This window comes from Anguilla rostrata, chromosome 17 (genome assembly GCF_018555375.3).
Source record: "Anguilla rostrata isolate EN2019 chromosome 17, ASM1855537v3, whole genome shotgun sequence".
Classification (NCBI taxonomy): domain Eukaryota; kingdom Metazoa; phylum Chordata; class Actinopteri; order Anguilliformes; family Anguillidae; genus Anguilla; species Anguilla rostrata.
The window spans coordinates 1,887,248-1,904,906 of record NC_057949.1 but is presented as its reverse complement, the minus strand read 5'-3'; the positions used below and the strand labels follow the sequence as shown (position 1 = coordinate 1,904,906).

Genomic DNA, 17,659 nt, shown 5'->3' with positions numbered 1-17,659 from the left:
ACGATATTATGCGAACCCTCTTGTTCGTGATGTAGCTGCATTTATCCGCAGGAGATATGAAAGTAATTAATCTAATACGGTCTCGGGTCGTTTTGTGAAGTTTTAGGTGTTGTGGTCCAGCGAAGATTTGCGCAGTATGAAAAGCTTTTATTACAGATTAATTGATAAAGATGTAGTTATATATATATATATATATATATATGCAGTATATAAACCATAGCCCCACGTTGGACTACAAAAAACCAACCATAACATACATATTTAACAAGACAGGAAACCACGCCCTCGGGCAACCTGTACTGTCGACTGAGGACCTATATAATTTTTTTACAAAATTCAGGCTAGTATAGCACCTTTCCAGATCCCAAGGACGCATACCTCTATACCTCTTCGTGTTGCTTTTATTATAGCTTTTTACCTTATAGGAACCATATTGAGCATCCGGCAGTCCAAGATAATTTGTTAGGCTATTCAAAATCACATTGCTCAAGTCGTGACACATACATAACCACGGCGGGGTACAGTAAAGTGGTAAACCACTGACCAGCAGAAAACTAATAAAACCGAGCTACTGGAGTGGTTGCTGTGACGTCATAATTCTGTAGTTTCTTAGCATAATGTGCGCATGCTCTGTTTAGTCTGCGGTTTGTGTTTATGTATGTGTGTCTGTGTGTGTATGCTTTCCTGTACGAGTTTACTGCGATTTCGTATAGCATCCACCGCCAGAATGGCTGCCGCAGCACCAAACCCAGAGGACTCCAACCGGACAGCTGGCGGCACAGGCACGGCCAGTGCCTTGGCTGCGGACGGTGATTCGGAAGAGGCCGAGGAGTTCACTTCATCCTCCCACTGCTCGGAGCTGTCTCGCCGGCAGAACGAGCAGAGGAAGCAGGGGCTCTTCTGCGACGTTACTCTGGCTTTTAGCAGTGGGGCGGCCACCGGGAGTGTGCAGTCATGCGAATTCTCCGCTCATCGCTCAGTTTTGGCCGCGGCCACGGACTACTTCACGCCGCTCTTGGGAGGGCAGTTTTCAGAGTCACTGTCCGGTCGGGTGGAGATGAAGGAATGGAGCTCCGAGCTAGGGCCCGACCCAGAAACGGTGGAAAGCGTTATTCAGTACATGTACACAGGGGAAATACGGGTCAGCACCTGCAACGTACACGAAGTGCTGGAGCTCGCAGACAGGTATGGAGTCCCAGACAGCAAACTCGCGAAATATCTAAATATCTGGTTGCAGCACCGTCAACACCACCAGACGGGTCATGCTAGCTTTTTAAACGGGCAGCAAACTGGTAACTATATGTGAATAGCGGTCCTTACGGATTATCTAATTTAGTGTGTCAAAGGCTAAAATGGCTGTTACAGACTCGACAGGTACAGTTTTCTTGCTCGCTGGATGTCTAGTATCGAGCAACGTACGTTAGTTAGCGAGCTAATTGCTTAGATGGCGAGGTTAATGGACGAAGGTAAATAATATACTACGAAACATCATAACTTTTGTCTTGCATGCAGTTAGCCAGCTACAGCTAACTAGTTAGCATCGTTGTAATTAGTTGTTGCAACTGGGAAGCTAGCATAAACAAATAAATCTTACAACCTCCTTTGCTACTCTACCTTGTGCAGTAAACCACACCTTGGTTATTTGCAGTTGTCCGTGAAATACTGCTAATTTGATATGCCGCTGTTGTGTGTTTTCGAACTGGTACGGTCTGTGGGCGGGGCTGAAAGGGGGCCTGTCACAGGTCCTGTCAAACCTGAAAGCCCGTTCGTGTCTCCTTAGTTTAGTCCCGCACGGTTTGCAGCATAATCTTACACTGGCCAGCACGTGCCGGCGGATTATGATTATGAGACTTTCGTAGAGGTAATCATAAAGCAGATTTACTTTTGTTTGTTCAGAATTTTTGGAAAATAAGCAAATGTTTTTCTTATGCTTGCCCGATGCCCATGTCATGTTTGTTTCATTTATCACATCCCTCAATCAAATCCAATGACGACAGACAAAACCATTCCTTGCTAAACAGCGCAATTCTTCAATTTAGTACAATAGCCCTTTATTGTAATACAATTTTGACTTGATATCCTTTAATTTGTCTGCCGTTAGTTCGCATGCATACCAGAGGCCTAGATAAGGCCTTTAGGGGTTTGTGATAGTGACTACCGAGGTCTGAGACTTCAGCCAGTATTCATACCAGGCTAGTTGTGCTTTGTGCCAGTTATTTAGTATCACTCTGCAGGTGGGCTCAACACTGGGTGCTCATCTGTGTAACCAAGCGACAAACAGGGCAGGAAACTAACCTTTTCATCCACTGGCCACAGTGGCCAGCGCAGCTCAAAATTCCCCAGCCAAGTTCAGCTAGGTATTTAGAATAGAACAGGACCTCCATGTGATGGGTATTTACCTGCCAAAGTGGCTGGTAGAGCAGACAAATTTACCAGCCACAGATAAAATTTACCAGCATTTGACTGGTGGCTGGTGTTCCTTTCCCACTCTGGTGACACGCTTTGGCCATTTGAGTTTTAAAGCTCAGTTAGAACAAAAAGAGGAATTAACTGCTGAGAGAATCTGGGGATTGGGTGTTTCAGAGAAAAGTGTTGTGTAAAACTAGGCTTGCAATCACAAAGCCTAAGGCACTCTTGTAGGTGGAACAGGGAGAGGAATATTTCTTTTTAAATGCCTTTATTGAAATGGTATATCCAGAAGAAAATATTAATGCTCCAACAAATTTCAGCAACATAGCTTCTGACAGGGCAAAATACAGATATTTAAAATACATGTTAGCCCCAGATCTTGCTTGGTGCTGTTCCTTATGTTCTGAAATTCTTCCCCTTTGGAACTGAAGTGTAATTGTGGCCACGCCCCCCTCCCCAGGTTCCTGCTGGTGCAGCTGAAGGACTTCTGTGGCGAGTTCCTGAAGAAGAAGCTGAACCTGACCAACTGCGTGGCGGTGCACAGCCTGGCGCACATGTACACGCTGGACCAGCTGGCCCTGCGCGCCGCCGACATGATCCGCAGGAACTTCCACAAGGTGATCCAGGACGAGGAGTTCTACACGCTGCCCTTCCACCTGGTGCGCGACTGGCTGTCCGACGCCGAGGTCACCGTGGAGTCCGAGGAGGCGCTCTTCGAGGCCGTGGTCAAGTGGGTCCAGCGGAACGAGGAGGACCGGAGCCGGTACTTCGAGGAGCTGTTCCGGCTGCTCCGGCTGCCCCAGATCAAGCCCACCTACCTGACGCGGGTGGTGAAGACGGAGCGGCTGGTGGCCGCCAGCGAGGCCTGCCTCCTGCTGGTCTCCGAGGCCGTGGAGGGCCACGCCATCCGCTTCGAGAACATGAGGTCGGCCGACCTGGAGTTCTGGTCCTCACACCTGGCCTCCTTCCAACCGCGCTTCGGCCAGAACATGGACGTGATCATGGTGGTGGGCGGGGTCTCGGAGGGCGGCGACTACCTGAGCGAGTGCGTGGGCTACTTCGTCCAGGAGGACCGCTGGGTCAACCTGCCGCACATCCACAACCACCTGGACGGCCACGCCATCGCCGCCACCGAGTCACACGTGTACGTGGCGGGCTCCATGGAGCCCGGCTTCGCCAAGACGGTGGAGCGCTACAGCCCCAACCGCAACACCTGGGAGCAGGTGAGCAACCTGACCACGCGCAAGCACTCCTTCGGCCTCACCTGCATCAAGGACGTCCTGTACAGCATCGGCGGCCACGGCAACTTCAGCCCGGGCTTCAAGGACGTGAGCGTGTACGAGCCCGAGCAGGACAAGTGGCACAACCTGGAGTCGGCGCCCAAGATCCTGCGGGACGTGAAGGCGGTCAGCGTGGAGGACCGCTACGTCTACGTGACGGCCCGCACGCCGGTGGACACCGACAACGACGACGGGCTGAAGACGGTCACCACGCGCTACGACACCGAGAGCCGCCAGTGGCAGGACGTGGACTCGCTGCCGCTCATCGACAACTACTGCGCCTTCCAGATGGCCGTGGCCGCCACCAACTTCTTCCACACGGCGTCCTGCTGCCCCCGGAGCTACGCCGTGCGCGACGAGGTGGCCCGGCAGAAGATCAGCGCCCGCGTCTCCGACGAGATCCTGGAGAGCCTGCCGCCAGAGGTGACCGGCGTGGAGGGGGCCGCCGTCTGCTACCTGGGGGACGACGTGTTCGTCATCGGCGGCTGGAAGAACAGCGACGACGTGGACAAGCAGTACCGCAAGGAGGCGTACCGCTACTGCGGCGAGAGGAAGCGCTGGACACTGCTGCCTCCCATGCCCCAGCCGCGGTGCCGCGCCACCGCCTGCCACGTGCGCATCCCCTACCGCTTCCTGTACGGCTGCCAGCGCTACCCCATGCCGCAGAACCTGGCGCGCCAGCGCGACCGCATGCAGCAGATGCAGCAGCTGCACCGCCGCACGCTCACCCTGCGTCGCCAGCTGCAGTCGCAGATCAGTTGGTCCGCCTGAGGGGCATGGAGTCCTGGCCCGCCTTGTTACTGGCCCCCTCTGCCCTCCCGGGCCGCCCTGTCCTCCTCCTGGCCCGCCCCTGCCTCCTCCCAGCCGCCTCACACCTGGCCCCGCCTCTGCCCTCGCTCCAGGCCCCGCCCTCACACCTGGCCCCGCCCCTGCCCTCACTCCTGGCCCCGCCCCCTGCATAACCTGCCGTTCATTCTGTTTCCAGTACTTTCTGTCTTCGCTTTGAAAGTCTGTGCAGGGGCAGGAGATCCATGGGTAGCACTGCAGAAGAAGGGAAAGACTGTGGCTCAGGGGTGACCAGACATTTCCTGGTCAATCTGAAAATACTGGTTTTCAGACCCTAAATTTCCATGACCTTTATGTTCTGAAAATGAGTATTTCCTGATGAAAGAGGGGCAAAAAAGAGGTCCCTGATGGCTGTAGTCATCTGTGGGGTATAATCATGTACAGTGACAGACGTGTGGTGAAGGAATGTGAGCCACAGATGGTGTTGTATATCTCTGTAAATACATGTACATATGTATATATTGTCTTTTAAGCTTAATGTACTTGGTATTTACTTTGCAGGCAGGAACAAAATGCTTAATCTAAATCTGCTTTAAAAGGTCATAGAAGGACCTCAGTGCAGTAAGATAGTGACATTCCATTTCAGATGTGCACAGCTTACCATGAACTGGCACACTGCAGTACATTTCCACAAGGGCCATTTCTAGAGCCTGCTTTCAGTATCGTGGTGGTAGTCTGAGCTGTGTGTCCAGACCAGGCTGTCCTGAGCTGTGTGTCCAGACCAGGCTGTCCTGAGCTGTGTGTCCAGGCCAGGCTGTCCTGAGCTGTGTGTCCATCTGTCCTGAGCTGTGTGTCCAGACCAGGCTGTCCTGAGCTGTGTGTCCAGACCAGGCTGTCCTGAGCTGTGTGTCCAGGCCAGGCTGTCCTGAGCTGTGTGTCCATCTGTCCTGAGCTGTGTGTCCAGACCAGGCTGTCCTGAGCTGTGTGTCCATCTGTCCTGAGCTGTGTGTCCAGACCAGGCTGTCCTGAGCTGTGTGTCCATCTGTCCTGAGCTGTGTGTCCATACCAGGCTGTCCTGAGCTGTGTGTCCATCTGTCCTGAGCTGTGTGTCCAGACCAGGCTGTCCTGAGCTGTGTGTCCAGACCAGGCTGTCCTGAGCTGTGTGTCCATCTGTCCTGAGCTGTGTGTCCATCTGTCCTGAGCTGTGTGTCCAGACCAGGCTGTCCTGAGCTGTGTGTCCATCTGTCCTGAGCTGTGTGTCCATCTGTCCTGAGCTGTGTTTCCAGACCAGGCTGTCCTGAGCTGTGTGTTCAGCCCTTATAGCAGATGTAGCTTAAAGGCTGTTGTTTATACCTTTGATAGCTAATTAATGACAACATAACAGCTGCTCGTATTGTTGCTCAGCTTGATTTCAAATCTCATTTCCTGTGGGTTATATAGTCAGTAGAAGGCAGCTTTCCTTACATTCCTTGAAAGAGTGGAACAAATCAAACTTAATTCACCCCTTATTTGCACTGAATGCGTCTAATGTCTTATTACAGAGGTCACTGAAATGGACCACTCTGCATTCCTTGTCATTGTAGTCTGCTGAATAAATGACCAAATGCTCATTTGTAATGCAAGTAAACTCTGAGTGTCTCACGGCCAACATTTCAAATGAACTGTGAAAGTGTGGCATGTGTAAGCCCTGTCGTATGTCAGCACTGTTGTAAGTGGTGTCGTATGTTAGCGCTGTCGTATGTTAGCACTGTTGTATGTAAGAGGTGTCATATGTTAGCGCTGTCGTATGTTAGCGCTGCCGTATGTAAGCACTGGCGTATGTAAGAGCTGTTGTGTGTAAATGGTGTCGTATGTAAGAGCTGTCATATGAAAGTGGTGGCATGTGTAAGCGGTGGAGGGAGGAGCACAAGGAGGAGTACAGGCACAGGGAGGAGCAGAGATGAGCACAGAGAGGAGCACTGAGAGGGAGCACAGGGAGTAGCACAGAGAGGAGCACTGAGAGGGAGCACAGGGAGGAGCAGAGGGAGGAGCACAGAGAGAAGCACAGGAAGGAGCACTGAGAGGGAGCACAGGGAGGAGCAGAGGGAGGAGCACAGAGAGAAGCACAGGGAGGAGCACAGGGAGGAGCACAGAGAGGAGCACAGAGAGGGAGGAGCACAGAGAGGAGTACAGGGACAGCACAATAGGGAGCAGTGGGAGGAGCACTGAGAGGGAGCACAGGGAGGAGCAGAGAGAGGAGCACAGAGAGGAGCACAGAGGAGCACGGAGGAGCACAGAGAGGGAGGAGCACAGAGAGAAGCACAGGGAGGAGCACAGAGAGGGAGGAGCACAGAGAGGAGTACAGGGACAGCACAGTAGGGAGCAGTGGGAGGAGCACAGAAAGAAGCACAGGGAGGAGCACAGAAAGGAGCACAGAGAGGGAGGAGCACAGAGAGGAGCACAGAGAGGGAGCAGAGAGAGGAGCACAGAGAAGCACAGGGAGGAGCACAGAGAGGAGTACAGGGAGGAGCACAGAGGAGTACAGGGACAGCACAGTAGGGAGCAGAGGGAGGAGCACAGAGAGGGAGGAGCACAGAGAGGAGTACAGAGAGGGAGCACAGAGAGGAGCACAGAAAGGGAGCAGAGGGAGGAGCACAGAGAGGGAGGAGCACAGAGAGGAGTACAGGGGCAGCACAGTAGGGAGCAGAGGGAGGAGCAGTGGGAGGAGCGCAGGGAGGGAGAGGTCTTTGTGTTGAGCAGGCTGCTCTCCATCGTTACACAGTCACCCAGAGTCCCACATTAACACTGCGCAGGGATCACACCCAGGCTTAAGAACCCCGCAGGCCTGTTTGGGCAAAGCTGTTTGCTCACATTGAGTAGAGTCTTAAATCTAGGCTAACTATAGTATATGTATATTTTGTATATGATTTGTGGTTATGCTATGAAAACTAATTTGAACACATTCCAGTTTAGCAAGTTAGAATGAATTAAGGAACTGGTTGAGGGTGACATGCACATTACACATTAATTACTTTATCAATACTTTATCTGAGTTCAGCTGAAGTACCCTTGCCCCTGCGCACAGTAGCACTTCCCCACAGGGTGTGTAATCCATCGGCCTCAGGCCTGGAGTCCAGACTCCTGCAGTCAAAGCATCCTATGTTGCTAAATTTATGGAGACATTCCTTATTTAACATGTCGTCGTATGCATTCCTCAGACCAACCCTCAGTACTTAAACCAGGGATGCCCTGATGGACCTGGAGCCCATTAGTGCTGCTGGTGTTCTATTCTACCTGATAGTTCATTGATTAGTGTGGCAGATTGGCCAGAGGTTTGATTGGCGTGCCTCTGCCTTGGCTTGTCCTTCTTGTGGAGGTCTTCAGCCTTACCCCACTGTAAGGATCCAAGCGAGCACAGCTCACTCTGCATTCTCCCTCATGTCCTGCGTTATGTCTGCCCACAGGTGGCACGCTGCCACCTGGGCAATTTGGGAGATTAAAAACGACTGGCTGTGTTTTTTCGGCAGGGTTGATAACGGTCTTAAGTAAATCTGCCGTGCCTGAGAACACAATATTTTTGTTTGGACTCTTTTTTTTCACTGGACGGAACAGTGAGTCAGGCACTGGGGATGAAGCATGTTAATTCATTGTTTCCCTTGATTCCAAAGGTGTCTTACAATCATTAAGTATACTTGAGTTCAAGAAACATCTGTGGACAGACCAGTCTGTAGGGGATTGGTGGTACAGTAAATTAATTGACTTTATTTCTTCATGCTGCAAGTCTTACAATCATTAATTCACCAAGACATCAAGGAGGAAGGCCAAGTGGCCTTTGCCCCTGAAGTAGAGGCGCGTTTTGTAAGACCTACATTCGTAAAGTACGATTCAAGCACCAACCATGCTAAAAAAAGAAAAAGGCTAAAAACAAGGACAAGCTTGCTTTCCTCTTGGGCTCTTGGGAGCACCTTTTCTGTTCTTTCCGCTGCTTAACTGGCGTTTAGCAACTTAGCTTACGGCGCAAAAACAAGTGCAGGGATCAGGGGTCAAAGTGCGCTGGGTTCCTCGAAGGGGGAAAGGGTAGTCCCTGGAGGAGGTGCGGGCTCGATCGGTAACCTGTCCACAACCCAACTGAACGCTAAACTGGGTTATGCAATCAGAACGCTGCTCCCCGAACGAGCAGCAGACTCTGAGCGCGCTTTCCCTCTGTCTCTGATTGGCTGCATGCTGCTGCTGTTGGCTCTCATCGGCCAGTGTGGTTCTGGGATTAGCAGCTCTGCTAATCTCCCCTGTCTAGATCTGTGTAGCCTGAGCACCCTGCTGCTAGCGCTCCGGTCCCCGTGCTATCGTCCTGGTGCACATGTTTAAAGTAGTATTTTTCTTTGCATGCATCTGCGTTATGGGAAACAAATGGGCTGTAATTGCTGTCATCTGCAATAAATTTTTACATAATTATATCACTGATCACCTTGTCTCTTCTTGCGTTTCAAATAAACGCAATCAAAACTGACAGCGTTGCCAGCATGGAAGAGGTGGGATTGATGAGGGGTGCAGTTTCACGGATACCCGTTTCAGTGCTCACCAGCACCTATAATGAAACTGACACACATATGATTGACAGCCCGCCAAGGAAGTCAGACATTTTTATTGCTTTGTAGGAACTGTGAAATTTTGAGCACAAAATACCCCCCCTCCCCCACCCCAAAAAAGAAAGAAGGAACTTAGAATTTGCACGAATCTCTTAATTAGTGCTCTTCAGGTCTGAAACAGGCAAGTCTCAAGTCTCTAGAACACCTAAATAACCTGAATTCAGTTTCATTACTATAGAGCAATGGTGCCACCTCATGCCCTCAGACCTGGGTCAAATGCGCATTTGTTTTGGATTCAAATACTTTGCTTTACTGATCTTGTCTGGTGTATTGGAACCAACCAACCAAATACTCTCAAAAAGTGCCAACTCTACCTTCTGGTCATATTGGCGGGCTCAATTACACCAGGCAAGATCAACAGAGCACAGAAAAGTATTTGAATCCAAATCAAATACGTGTTTGACCCAGGTCTGCGTGCCCAGGATGAACAGAACTGCCTGTGATGAGAGGGCATACTCCTGTATGCGCCATGGAAAGCCAAACGGGCTGATGACCACATGACCCTGCTGAAACCAGCAGGTAACCGAGCAGCACAGGTTTCACACAGAGGCTGTTATGGCAGCGAGGGCCGGTGCACATAGCTGATGTGACGCAAGAAATGAATCGTGCACGACATTTATTCACTCTGACGGCCGTTCAACTTGTATCCCCAACAAATACACATACGCCAAAGGTACACCCCCATGGTGTGTGGTAAATTCTGATTGCATTCAACACTTTCAATTTCTTCATCTGTGGTAACCAACCTTGTTCCTGGAGATCTACCGTCCTGTAGGTTTTCACTCCAACCATAACAAAGCACACCTCATTCAACAGCTAGAGATCTCATTGAGCTGCTAATTAGGAGAGTCAGGTGTGCCAAATTGTGGTTGAAATGAAAACCTACAGGATGCTAGATTTCCAGGAACAGGGTTGGTTAGCATATGATTGATGGCAGATCCACATGACTTTGAGAGGGGCAGGGCATCACACATCATTTGTGCCAATAAATGCAGAGGGGCGGGACCCAAGACCTGCAGCAGGCAGTCTGATTGGAGGAGCGGGGATCACAGGGAGCCTCGGGGGGCAGCGTAGTGGCTGATGTTGGGTAGGCCGGGCACAGTGCAGCAGCTCAGCGCGCTGCGGAAGAAGCTCATGTTGTGGATGTTGGTCCACTCGTCCACGCTCTCGTCGTAGCACTCCGCGTAGAAGGTGGTGGTGAAACCGTTGAAGCCGCCCACCACAAACAGCCTGTTGTCCATCACCTCGATCCCGAAGTTGCTGCGGGCGGTGATCATGTCCGGGATGGTGCGCCAGGAGTTGGTCAGGGGGTTGTAGGCATCGACGCTGCGCAGACGGTTCACCCCATCAAAGCCTCCCACCTGCCAGAGGTCAAAGGTCACTCATCAACAAAGTATGGGTGGCAGTTAAGATACAAGATAGTGTGCAACTCAGGTCCTGGTGGGTTGGTTCGTGTGCTGGTTTTTGTTCCAACCAGTTACCTTAGTTGTAGTTTTCTGACCGCTCTATACTCTACACTTGTAAAAAAAAAAAAATAAATTTAAAAAAAGTCTTTGTCCCAAATATTACGGAGTCCACTGTATCTAATTTTAAAAAATGGGTTTTTTGATCCCCTTCAATGGTATTTCTCAATAGAGAAGTTCCAAGAAAGACTACAAATAATGTATTTGGCTATGTTCTCGGCATGTATTTAGATCATTTTGCTTTCCTATCCAGGTTTATTTGCAAGTATCTTGTAGCTGACATACAAAATTCAGAACAAGCTATCAAAATGTATTTAGGTTGCTCACCTCTTTTTGGCTGGACCGCACCAGCGGGGCCAGCCCTACAAACGCGAATGTCTGTGACTGACTGAGTGATGAAGTTACACCATTGGTCAACCGAGTTATGAACGTGTGTTAGGTCCAGCCATATACTAGGTTTTAACCTGGTCTTGTTTGCATGTGTACCTGCATAGCAAATTATGCATTTATAGTAGATTATAGATATATTTATATTGGAGTTGCTTTGTATTTTGTAACAAAATACTTTTGAATGTATTTTTGCCCATCCCTCCACAAGCTGTCTTATTACATGATAAAAATCTGGGTTAGACTGAACACTCACCACAAAGACCTCCCCCCCATACACCGTGACTCCGACCCCACTGCGGCGACTGTTCATAGGGGTGATCATGGTCCACTGGTTGGTCTGAGGACTGTAAAACTCTGCAGTGAAGAGACAGTCTTCCCCATTGAAGCCCCCACAGATGTACACCTGTAATATAACAGACACAATACCAGCGTACTAAACCAGAGACACCTACTATTCACCTGAATTTTCTAAAATAACAGAAATCACATTGAGAAGGGTTGGTAGTCCTGCAGTGACAGTGAAAACAGCTCAAATGTACGGAACTGCAAAGTGCTCCCAAAGTGCCAACAAAGGGAACTGCAATCCTTTTTGCCACAGCGTAATACTGAAATCCACCCAGTCCCGAGTCCTTATATTCTGCTTTATTAGAAGAATGTGCCTCACTGCTTTCCCCTCCCAATTGCTCTCCTTGCTGTGCCCCTCTCCCATTGGTTCTCCTTGCCCTGCCCCTCTCCCGTTGGCTCTCCTTGCTGTACCCCTCTCCCATTGGCTCTCCTTGCTGTGCCCCTTTCCCATTGGCTCTCCTTGTCCTGCCCCTCTCCCATTGGCTCTCCTTGCTGTACCCCTCTCCCATTGGCTCTCCTTGCTGTGCCCCTTTCCCATTGGCTCTCCTTGCCATGGCCCTCTCCCAGTGGCTCCCCTTGCTGTGCCACTCTCCCATTGGCTCTCCTTGCTGTGCCCCTCTCCCATTGGCCCATCTGCAGTGCCAAGAAAAAGTATTTCCCCCTTCCTGATCTGTGTTCTTGCATGTCATACTGAATGGTCTCAGATCTTTGGACAAAATGTGATATTGGACAGAAGGATATTAAGTAAACACATAACACATTTTCAAAATTATAATTTCATACATTTAATGAAAAAGTTATCAAACACCCACATCACCCATGTAAAAAATAATTGCCCCCTTAGTTATGCAACCAATTCATCAAATTTAATTGAACGCAGCCAAGCTTGACTGCAGCCAGCCCTGTTGAATCTAAACCTCATTCATATTGAAGCTTACCATCAGAGAGACGTACTCAGCAAAATGTTTCTACGAGCACACTGTGCCAAGATCAAAGGAAATTCTAGATGTGATAACGAAAAAAGTTGTTGAAATATATCAGTCTGGAAAGGGGTTACAAAGCCATTTCTAAGGTTCTGGGACTCCACTGAAGGACAGTGAGAGCCATTATCCCTAAAAGTGAATCTTCCAAGGAGTGGTCGACCTGCCAACATTTCTCCAAGGGCACAGCGACAACTCATTCAGGAAGTCACAAAAGATCTCAAAAGAACATCCAAAGAACTGCAGGCCTCTTTAGCCTCAGTAAAGGTCAGTGTTCATGACTCCACAATAAGAAAGAGACTAAGCAAAATTGGGATTCATTGGAGAGTAGCAAGGCAGAAACAACTGCTAACCAAGAGAAACATCAATACTCGTTAAAATTTTCTATGGACAAATGAGTCAAAAGTGGAACTTTTTGGATGACACGGGTCCTATTATATCTGGTGTAACGCAATTACAGCATTTCACAGCAAGAACATCCTACCATCAGTCAAACATGGCGGTGGTGTGATGGTGTGGGGATGCTTTGCTGCCTCAGGAACTGGACAACCTGGCATTATTGAAGGAACCATGAATTCTGTTCTATACCAGAACATTCTTAAGGAGAATGACCGGTCATTTGACCGTGAGCTGAAGCTAAAGCATAATTAGGTTATGCAACAAGACATTGATCCAAAACACAAAAGCAAGTCTACATCTGAATTGTTGAAAAGGAACTCAATTAAAAATTTGGAGTGGCCTGTCCAGCAGAAATACTGCAAGCTCAGCATCAGTTTTGAAGCCTTTCAAGTCTCTGAGCTCTCGCTATTGCTGAAAAGCCAAACTGATGTTCACTCGAGTCTTGTCTCTCGCTCGGTTCAATCCCCCTGCCATTCTTGCTTTGTTTTCTAGGCAGATAGCTATAGCACTGTCTCTGTAGTATCTGTACAGCCCGCTCTGACAGCGCTGTAAACTTGCAACATGATTGACAGGCTGAGAGGTACCATGATTGGCTTCCTTGCAGAGAGCTGTCCTGATTGGTTGTTAAGATTCAGGCATAGTGAAATTTAGCAGTGGTTGATTTCAGAGCCTGGGGCAGTCAGAGACCGGATTTTTATCTTAGAGCTTATAATGTATTGATATGTCTGAATGTGAAGGAAATTTAACCTAAAAAAAGTTCTAAAAAAAAAACGTACATACTGCACCTTTAACTATTTGCAGCTGCGTTCATGTGCAATCCCCACTGCCGACTTCGGGAGAGTGTAGCCATCTGTGGTTCCACGAGCTCCCGATCAACCAGTGGGGGTCGCTAGAGAACAATGAAATATGGAACCCTGACCAACTGAACCCTCCCGTACCCTGGGTGCCACAATTGCCAATTCCGCCAATTGTGAGTTGGTGGTCACAGTCAGCACTGGCATGGTCTGGATTCGATCCGAGATCATATGGGTCTCCTCATGTACCACAGCTTGGCGCCTTAACCAAATAACCCAACCCAGCAGCCCCTCATTGGCCCATTGTGCTGTGCTTCTCTCCCATTGGCCTGTCTTCCCCTTGCCCCTCTCCTATTCACCCCCCCCTTCCATTCCCCACTTCCATTACCCCACCCACCCTTCCTTGCAGTATCCACTAGCCTTGCTGCTCCTGGCCAATTAGTCACCCTGTCCCTGTAGACTTCTCTACCATGCCACTCCCGTTGGCCGCCCACCTTGCCATGCCCTTCTTATGGGCTTCCCACCTAGCTATCCATCTCCCATTAGCTTCCTACCTTGCTGTGCCCCTCACCCAGTGGCCCACCTTTTCAGCCCCTCTCCCATTGGCTCGCTTTGCTGTGCCCCTCTCTCATTGGCCCACCTTGCCGTGCAGCGTGGTAGCACTAGCGTCGCTCCTCTGCTCGTGCATGGGTGGGATGAAGCTCCACTGGTTGGTCTCAGGCACGTATCTCTCCGCAGAGCTGAGGCGCACGTACCCGTCGAAGCCGCCCATGGCGTAGATGTGGTCGTCCAGCACGGTGACGCTCACGAAGCAGCGGCAGCAATGCATGGGCGCCGCCTCGTGCCAGGTGAGGGCCACAGGGTTGAATTTGCGCACGCTACTGAAGTACTCCATGCTGTCACGGCCCCCGATGCAGTAGATGAAGCCGTTCAAGTAGGCAGTGCCATGGTAGGCCCGGGGGCTCTCGTTCTGGGTCACATTGACCCAGTAGTTGGCCCGGATGTCATAGGACTCTATGGCATTGGTGGGGCTACTGCCGCTCCAACCTCCGATGGCTAGCAGGATGGTGTGGGGCAGGCGGGGACGTTTCTGTGGACTCACTATCTTGTAGCTGGGGGACTTGCTGCCATGGAAACCACTCCGCTCTTTCATGACATGAAGGATTAGGGGTTTACACTCATCACTCTCCTTCACCAGGGAGTTCTTCTTCAAGTTATTCACAATGAAGTCTGTACTCATCAAGCCAATCCGCATCTGGGCATAAAGTCAGGAGGAGAGTCATGTGTGAGAGTGGACTGCACTTTAACCAGCCTGAAAATGACGGGGCGGTTGACTTGAAGGTCATAAAAACAAAAGATTAGGGGCTTATAAAATCTTTACATATACTAAGAAATTTTTACGGCCTAGTAATTATTCAAAAGTTTTCCGCCAATAATACCTGAAGTAAAATTGTACTGTAATTTCGACCACCCATAGTGAGTCATACCATTTCTTTACCACTGAGAGTGCCTGAGCGAGCTTGACTCAGTCATTACATTATCACATTGTTCAGAGATAAGGTACAGCAAGGTTAGAATTACAGGGGAGCCTGGGGGAGCTCAGCCTGTCCTAATGAGTCCTGAGCACCCCTGAAAATACCTGAACCCCACCGGTCTGTTATATCACAGACACCACTAAAACCCTGATTTTAACCATTCAGTAAGTCAACTCTTTACTCAAATTACAGATTTGCTGTTTATTTTATTTTATCCCATATTTTCTCCCAGTTTGGAAAGTCCAAAATTATGTGTTCATGCTCATCACTGTGACCTCCTCTGGGGAGTGTAAGCAAGCTCCAGAAAACATGATGGCCAGCCCCTGCTTCTTTTCATTGCACAGTCCGGTTCAGCTCAGATACAGTTGAGTCGGAAGAGGACACTTGCATCTGTAGCTTGAGCAAGAAGACTGTTGGCACCCAAATGACCAGAGGGTGAGTGAAGAGACACTGATTTCTACAGATTTCTGGGGCTGTCTGGATTCAGTACCAGACTGCGGAGGCTATCGACACACTAGCAGAATGCCTAAACAGGATGAGAAACTAAGCAAGCCGCAGTATGACAATTTCAGTTCCTGCCAGTTGCACTCTTTTGCCAGAGTAGTCCGCACATTTCTATCAGATCTTTCACCATGTTGGCTCTGTATCCCTGGAATTTAACACTCCACAGGACACACAAAGCAATGTGCCTCAAATGGGTATCAAATATTTACAGATTATAGAAGAATTCAGTATAGTTTGATTGGCTTTTCTCAACTCCCTAAAAGATGATAAGCCTGATTGTGTCTCGGTTACCTTGAGCAACAGCACAGAGATATGGGGTTTGCGCTCTGGAGGCGAGTGCCCAATCCACCGCAGGATCAGGTCAAACACCACGTCCTCCTGCTTGATGTTCAGGAGGTCTTGCTCAATGAGGTCACAGAGCTGGGCCAGTGACAAGCCCAGGAACTCCTCAGAGGTGCGCCCCACCTCCTCAAAGTGGTGCAGGATGAAGCGGTAGGCACAGTGCCGCAGCTCAGGGCAGAAGTAGGTTTCCGTGAACTTCCAGATGCCAATGCAGTTCTGCGGGCAAAGCTGAGTCTCCAGGAAGTCACAGCAGGCTTGTACGATGCCTGTGACGCAGAACTGGTCAGCAGCAGACAGAAGGCCTTCCACGTTGTCCTTTGTGACCGGTATAGTTTGTGTGTAGGCGTAGTCAATGATGAGCTTCATCATATCAGGTGCCACTCCAGGAACATCGTACACCTCCTTCTTGCCTGTGTTCCAGCCTCCAGTGAACAGGGTGCTGCAGAAGGACAATGCATTCAGTACTCATTCATGTTCTAGTACGTACTTATCTGGAGTCCTTCAGTGCTCTTAAACTGAATATGAAACACGACTTCACAGTTACCAGAAGTTGACGTGTTAAGAGGTAGCTGCATAAATCCTGACTTGTAAATTGCTGCTTGAAGTTACATGTCTGCACTGTAGGCATCTCTGATTGAGGAGATACTGTATTAAAATCCTTAAAACAGTGGAACTTTGACATGACCTTCATTGTTAATAGTGAATAATGTAACAATAAAACATCACACTAAGGCTTTTTTTTTAAATCTCATTGGGACACCGGGAAAATACTACAAAATATTTGTTTTGAAATACTGTTGTAATAATCTTTATATGTAACACCTCTTTCTGATTCTAAAAAGAATCCCCTTCACTGTGACACTGACCTGACAGATCTATGGAATAATTAAATTTACCTTCATATCGCAATCATAACCTTCTCAGAAAAAAAGTTAATTCCCAACGTCATCAGTGCCATCACTGCGAGGCACTCACCGAAAGTAAGAGCTGCAGGCACACAGAATAACCTTGTGGGCTTTGAACTCGTCTCCATTCACCAAGACGATCACGTCACAAAATTTGCCCTCCTGTCGCAGCTTGTTGAAGACGGTGAAGTCAATGGCACTGACTGCTTGCTCCATCCTTTCTTCTGAAATGTCACTTACTTAATGGAGGTACAGTCTGCCTCATTTCATAAGGGCTTCAAAAACGCGTGAACGTTCTGCATTATTTTGGTGACATTTCGAGAGTTTGGGCCGTTCGAGGGCAGCTCCCGACTGTCACCTCTTATGCCTTATCCTACTGATGGCCTTATTCATACCTTTCTGACGTTCTAAAATGTTGCCTTATTACATCACGGTACAACAATGGTGTGCGCTTAGGAAATGTCATGGTAACCGACTAGCCGTCAGAAGTAACATTTTAAGATTTTAAATTAGATCCGCAGCGCAAGCATATTAAAATAAAATAGAAATAAAAAAGACGATGCGGTCTGTGTATTTATCCGTGGGTTGTTGTGCGATTTTAACTGTTTGGCCTATGAACTAATTATCCAACGGATTTAGGTTTTAGGAAAGAGAAAACCGAGTAGCCTACCATATGATCTAAACCAACCACGAAGGAACAATTCATACATTAGAATGACCTATAGTTTATTCTAGAATGAATCGTAAAGAAACCAAGCTGATGACATTTGCTCGTTTTTTCGTCATTCCCCAGCTAAACGACTAAAAACTAAGTGGACAACATCAAGTGCCAGGTTACAGGTATTTGCTTCTACGTGATCAAGCGATGTGGAACTTTTCTTCTGTGGTAGTTTGACGGGGAC

General features: G+C 49.0%; 2 protein-coding genes and 1 long non-coding RNA gene across 3 annotated transcripts; 2 read left to right on the top strand and 1 right to left on the bottom strand.

Annotated features, from left to right (window-relative positions):
• The first annotated feature begins 308 nt into the window (after nucleotides 1-308).
• Nucleotides 309-4,460, top strand: LOC135244031 (kelch-like protein 11). The gene is made up of 2 exons (XM_064316224.1): nucleotides 309-1,185; nucleotides 2,870-4,460. Exons 1-2 carry the CDS (start codon nucleotides 626-628, stop codon nucleotides 4,458-4,460), a joined length of 2,151 nt encoding a protein of 716 aa, XP_064172294.1. The 5' UTR covers nucleotides 309-625.
• A 102-nt stretch (nucleotides 4,461-4,562) lies between these two features.
• On the top strand, nucleotides 4,563-8,908 carry LOC135243260 (uncharacterized). The gene is made up of 2 exons (XR_010326591.1): nucleotides 4,563-5,711; nucleotides 5,762-8,908. It is a non-coding gene; the product is annotated as an uncharacterized LOC135243260 (long non-coding RNA).
• LOC135243256 (kelch-like protein 10) lies at nucleotides 8,215-17,537 on the bottom strand. Its single transcript, XM_064314948.1, has 5 exons — nucleotides 16,828-17,537; nucleotides 15,802-16,291; nucleotides 14,112-14,726; nucleotides 11,207-11,356; nucleotides 8,215-10,461 (listed from the first exon to the last, which is right to left on the bottom strand). Exons 1-5 carry the CDS (start codon nucleotides 16,971-16,973, stop codon nucleotides 10,147-10,149), a joined length of 1,716 nt encoding a protein of 571 aa, XP_064171018.1. The 5' UTR covers nucleotides 16,974-17,537; the 3' UTR covers nucleotides 8,215-10,146.
• Nucleotides 17,538-17,659: the final 122 nt, after the last annotated feature.

What these genes read in the sequence shown, in the direction of transcription:
- LOC135244031 (XM_064316224.1), top strand. Translation starts at nt 626, where the DNA reads ATGCTCTGTTTAGTCTGCGGTTTGTGTTTATGTATGTGTGTCTGTGTG. An exon ending in GTGCTGGAGCTCGCAGACAG is followed by an intron (nt 1,186 to 2,869) that starts GTATGGAGTCCC and finishes CCCCCTCCCCAG; the next exon opens with GTTCCTGCTGGTGCAGCTGA.
- LOC135243256 (XM_064314948.1), bottom strand. Translation starts at nt 16,973, where the DNA reads ATGGAGCAAGCAGTCAGTGCCATTGACTTCACCGTCTTCAACAAGCTG. An exon ending in CTACCACGCTGCACGGCAAG is followed by an intron (nt 11,357 to 14,111) that starts GTGGGCCAATGA and finishes GTTATATTACAG; the next exon opens with GTGTACATCTGTGGGGGCTT. An exon ending in ATGGGGGGGAGGTCTTTGTG is followed by an intron (nt 10,462 to 11,206) that starts GTGAGTGTTCAG and finishes GACCTCTGGCAG; the next exon opens with GTGGGAGGCTTTGATGGGGT.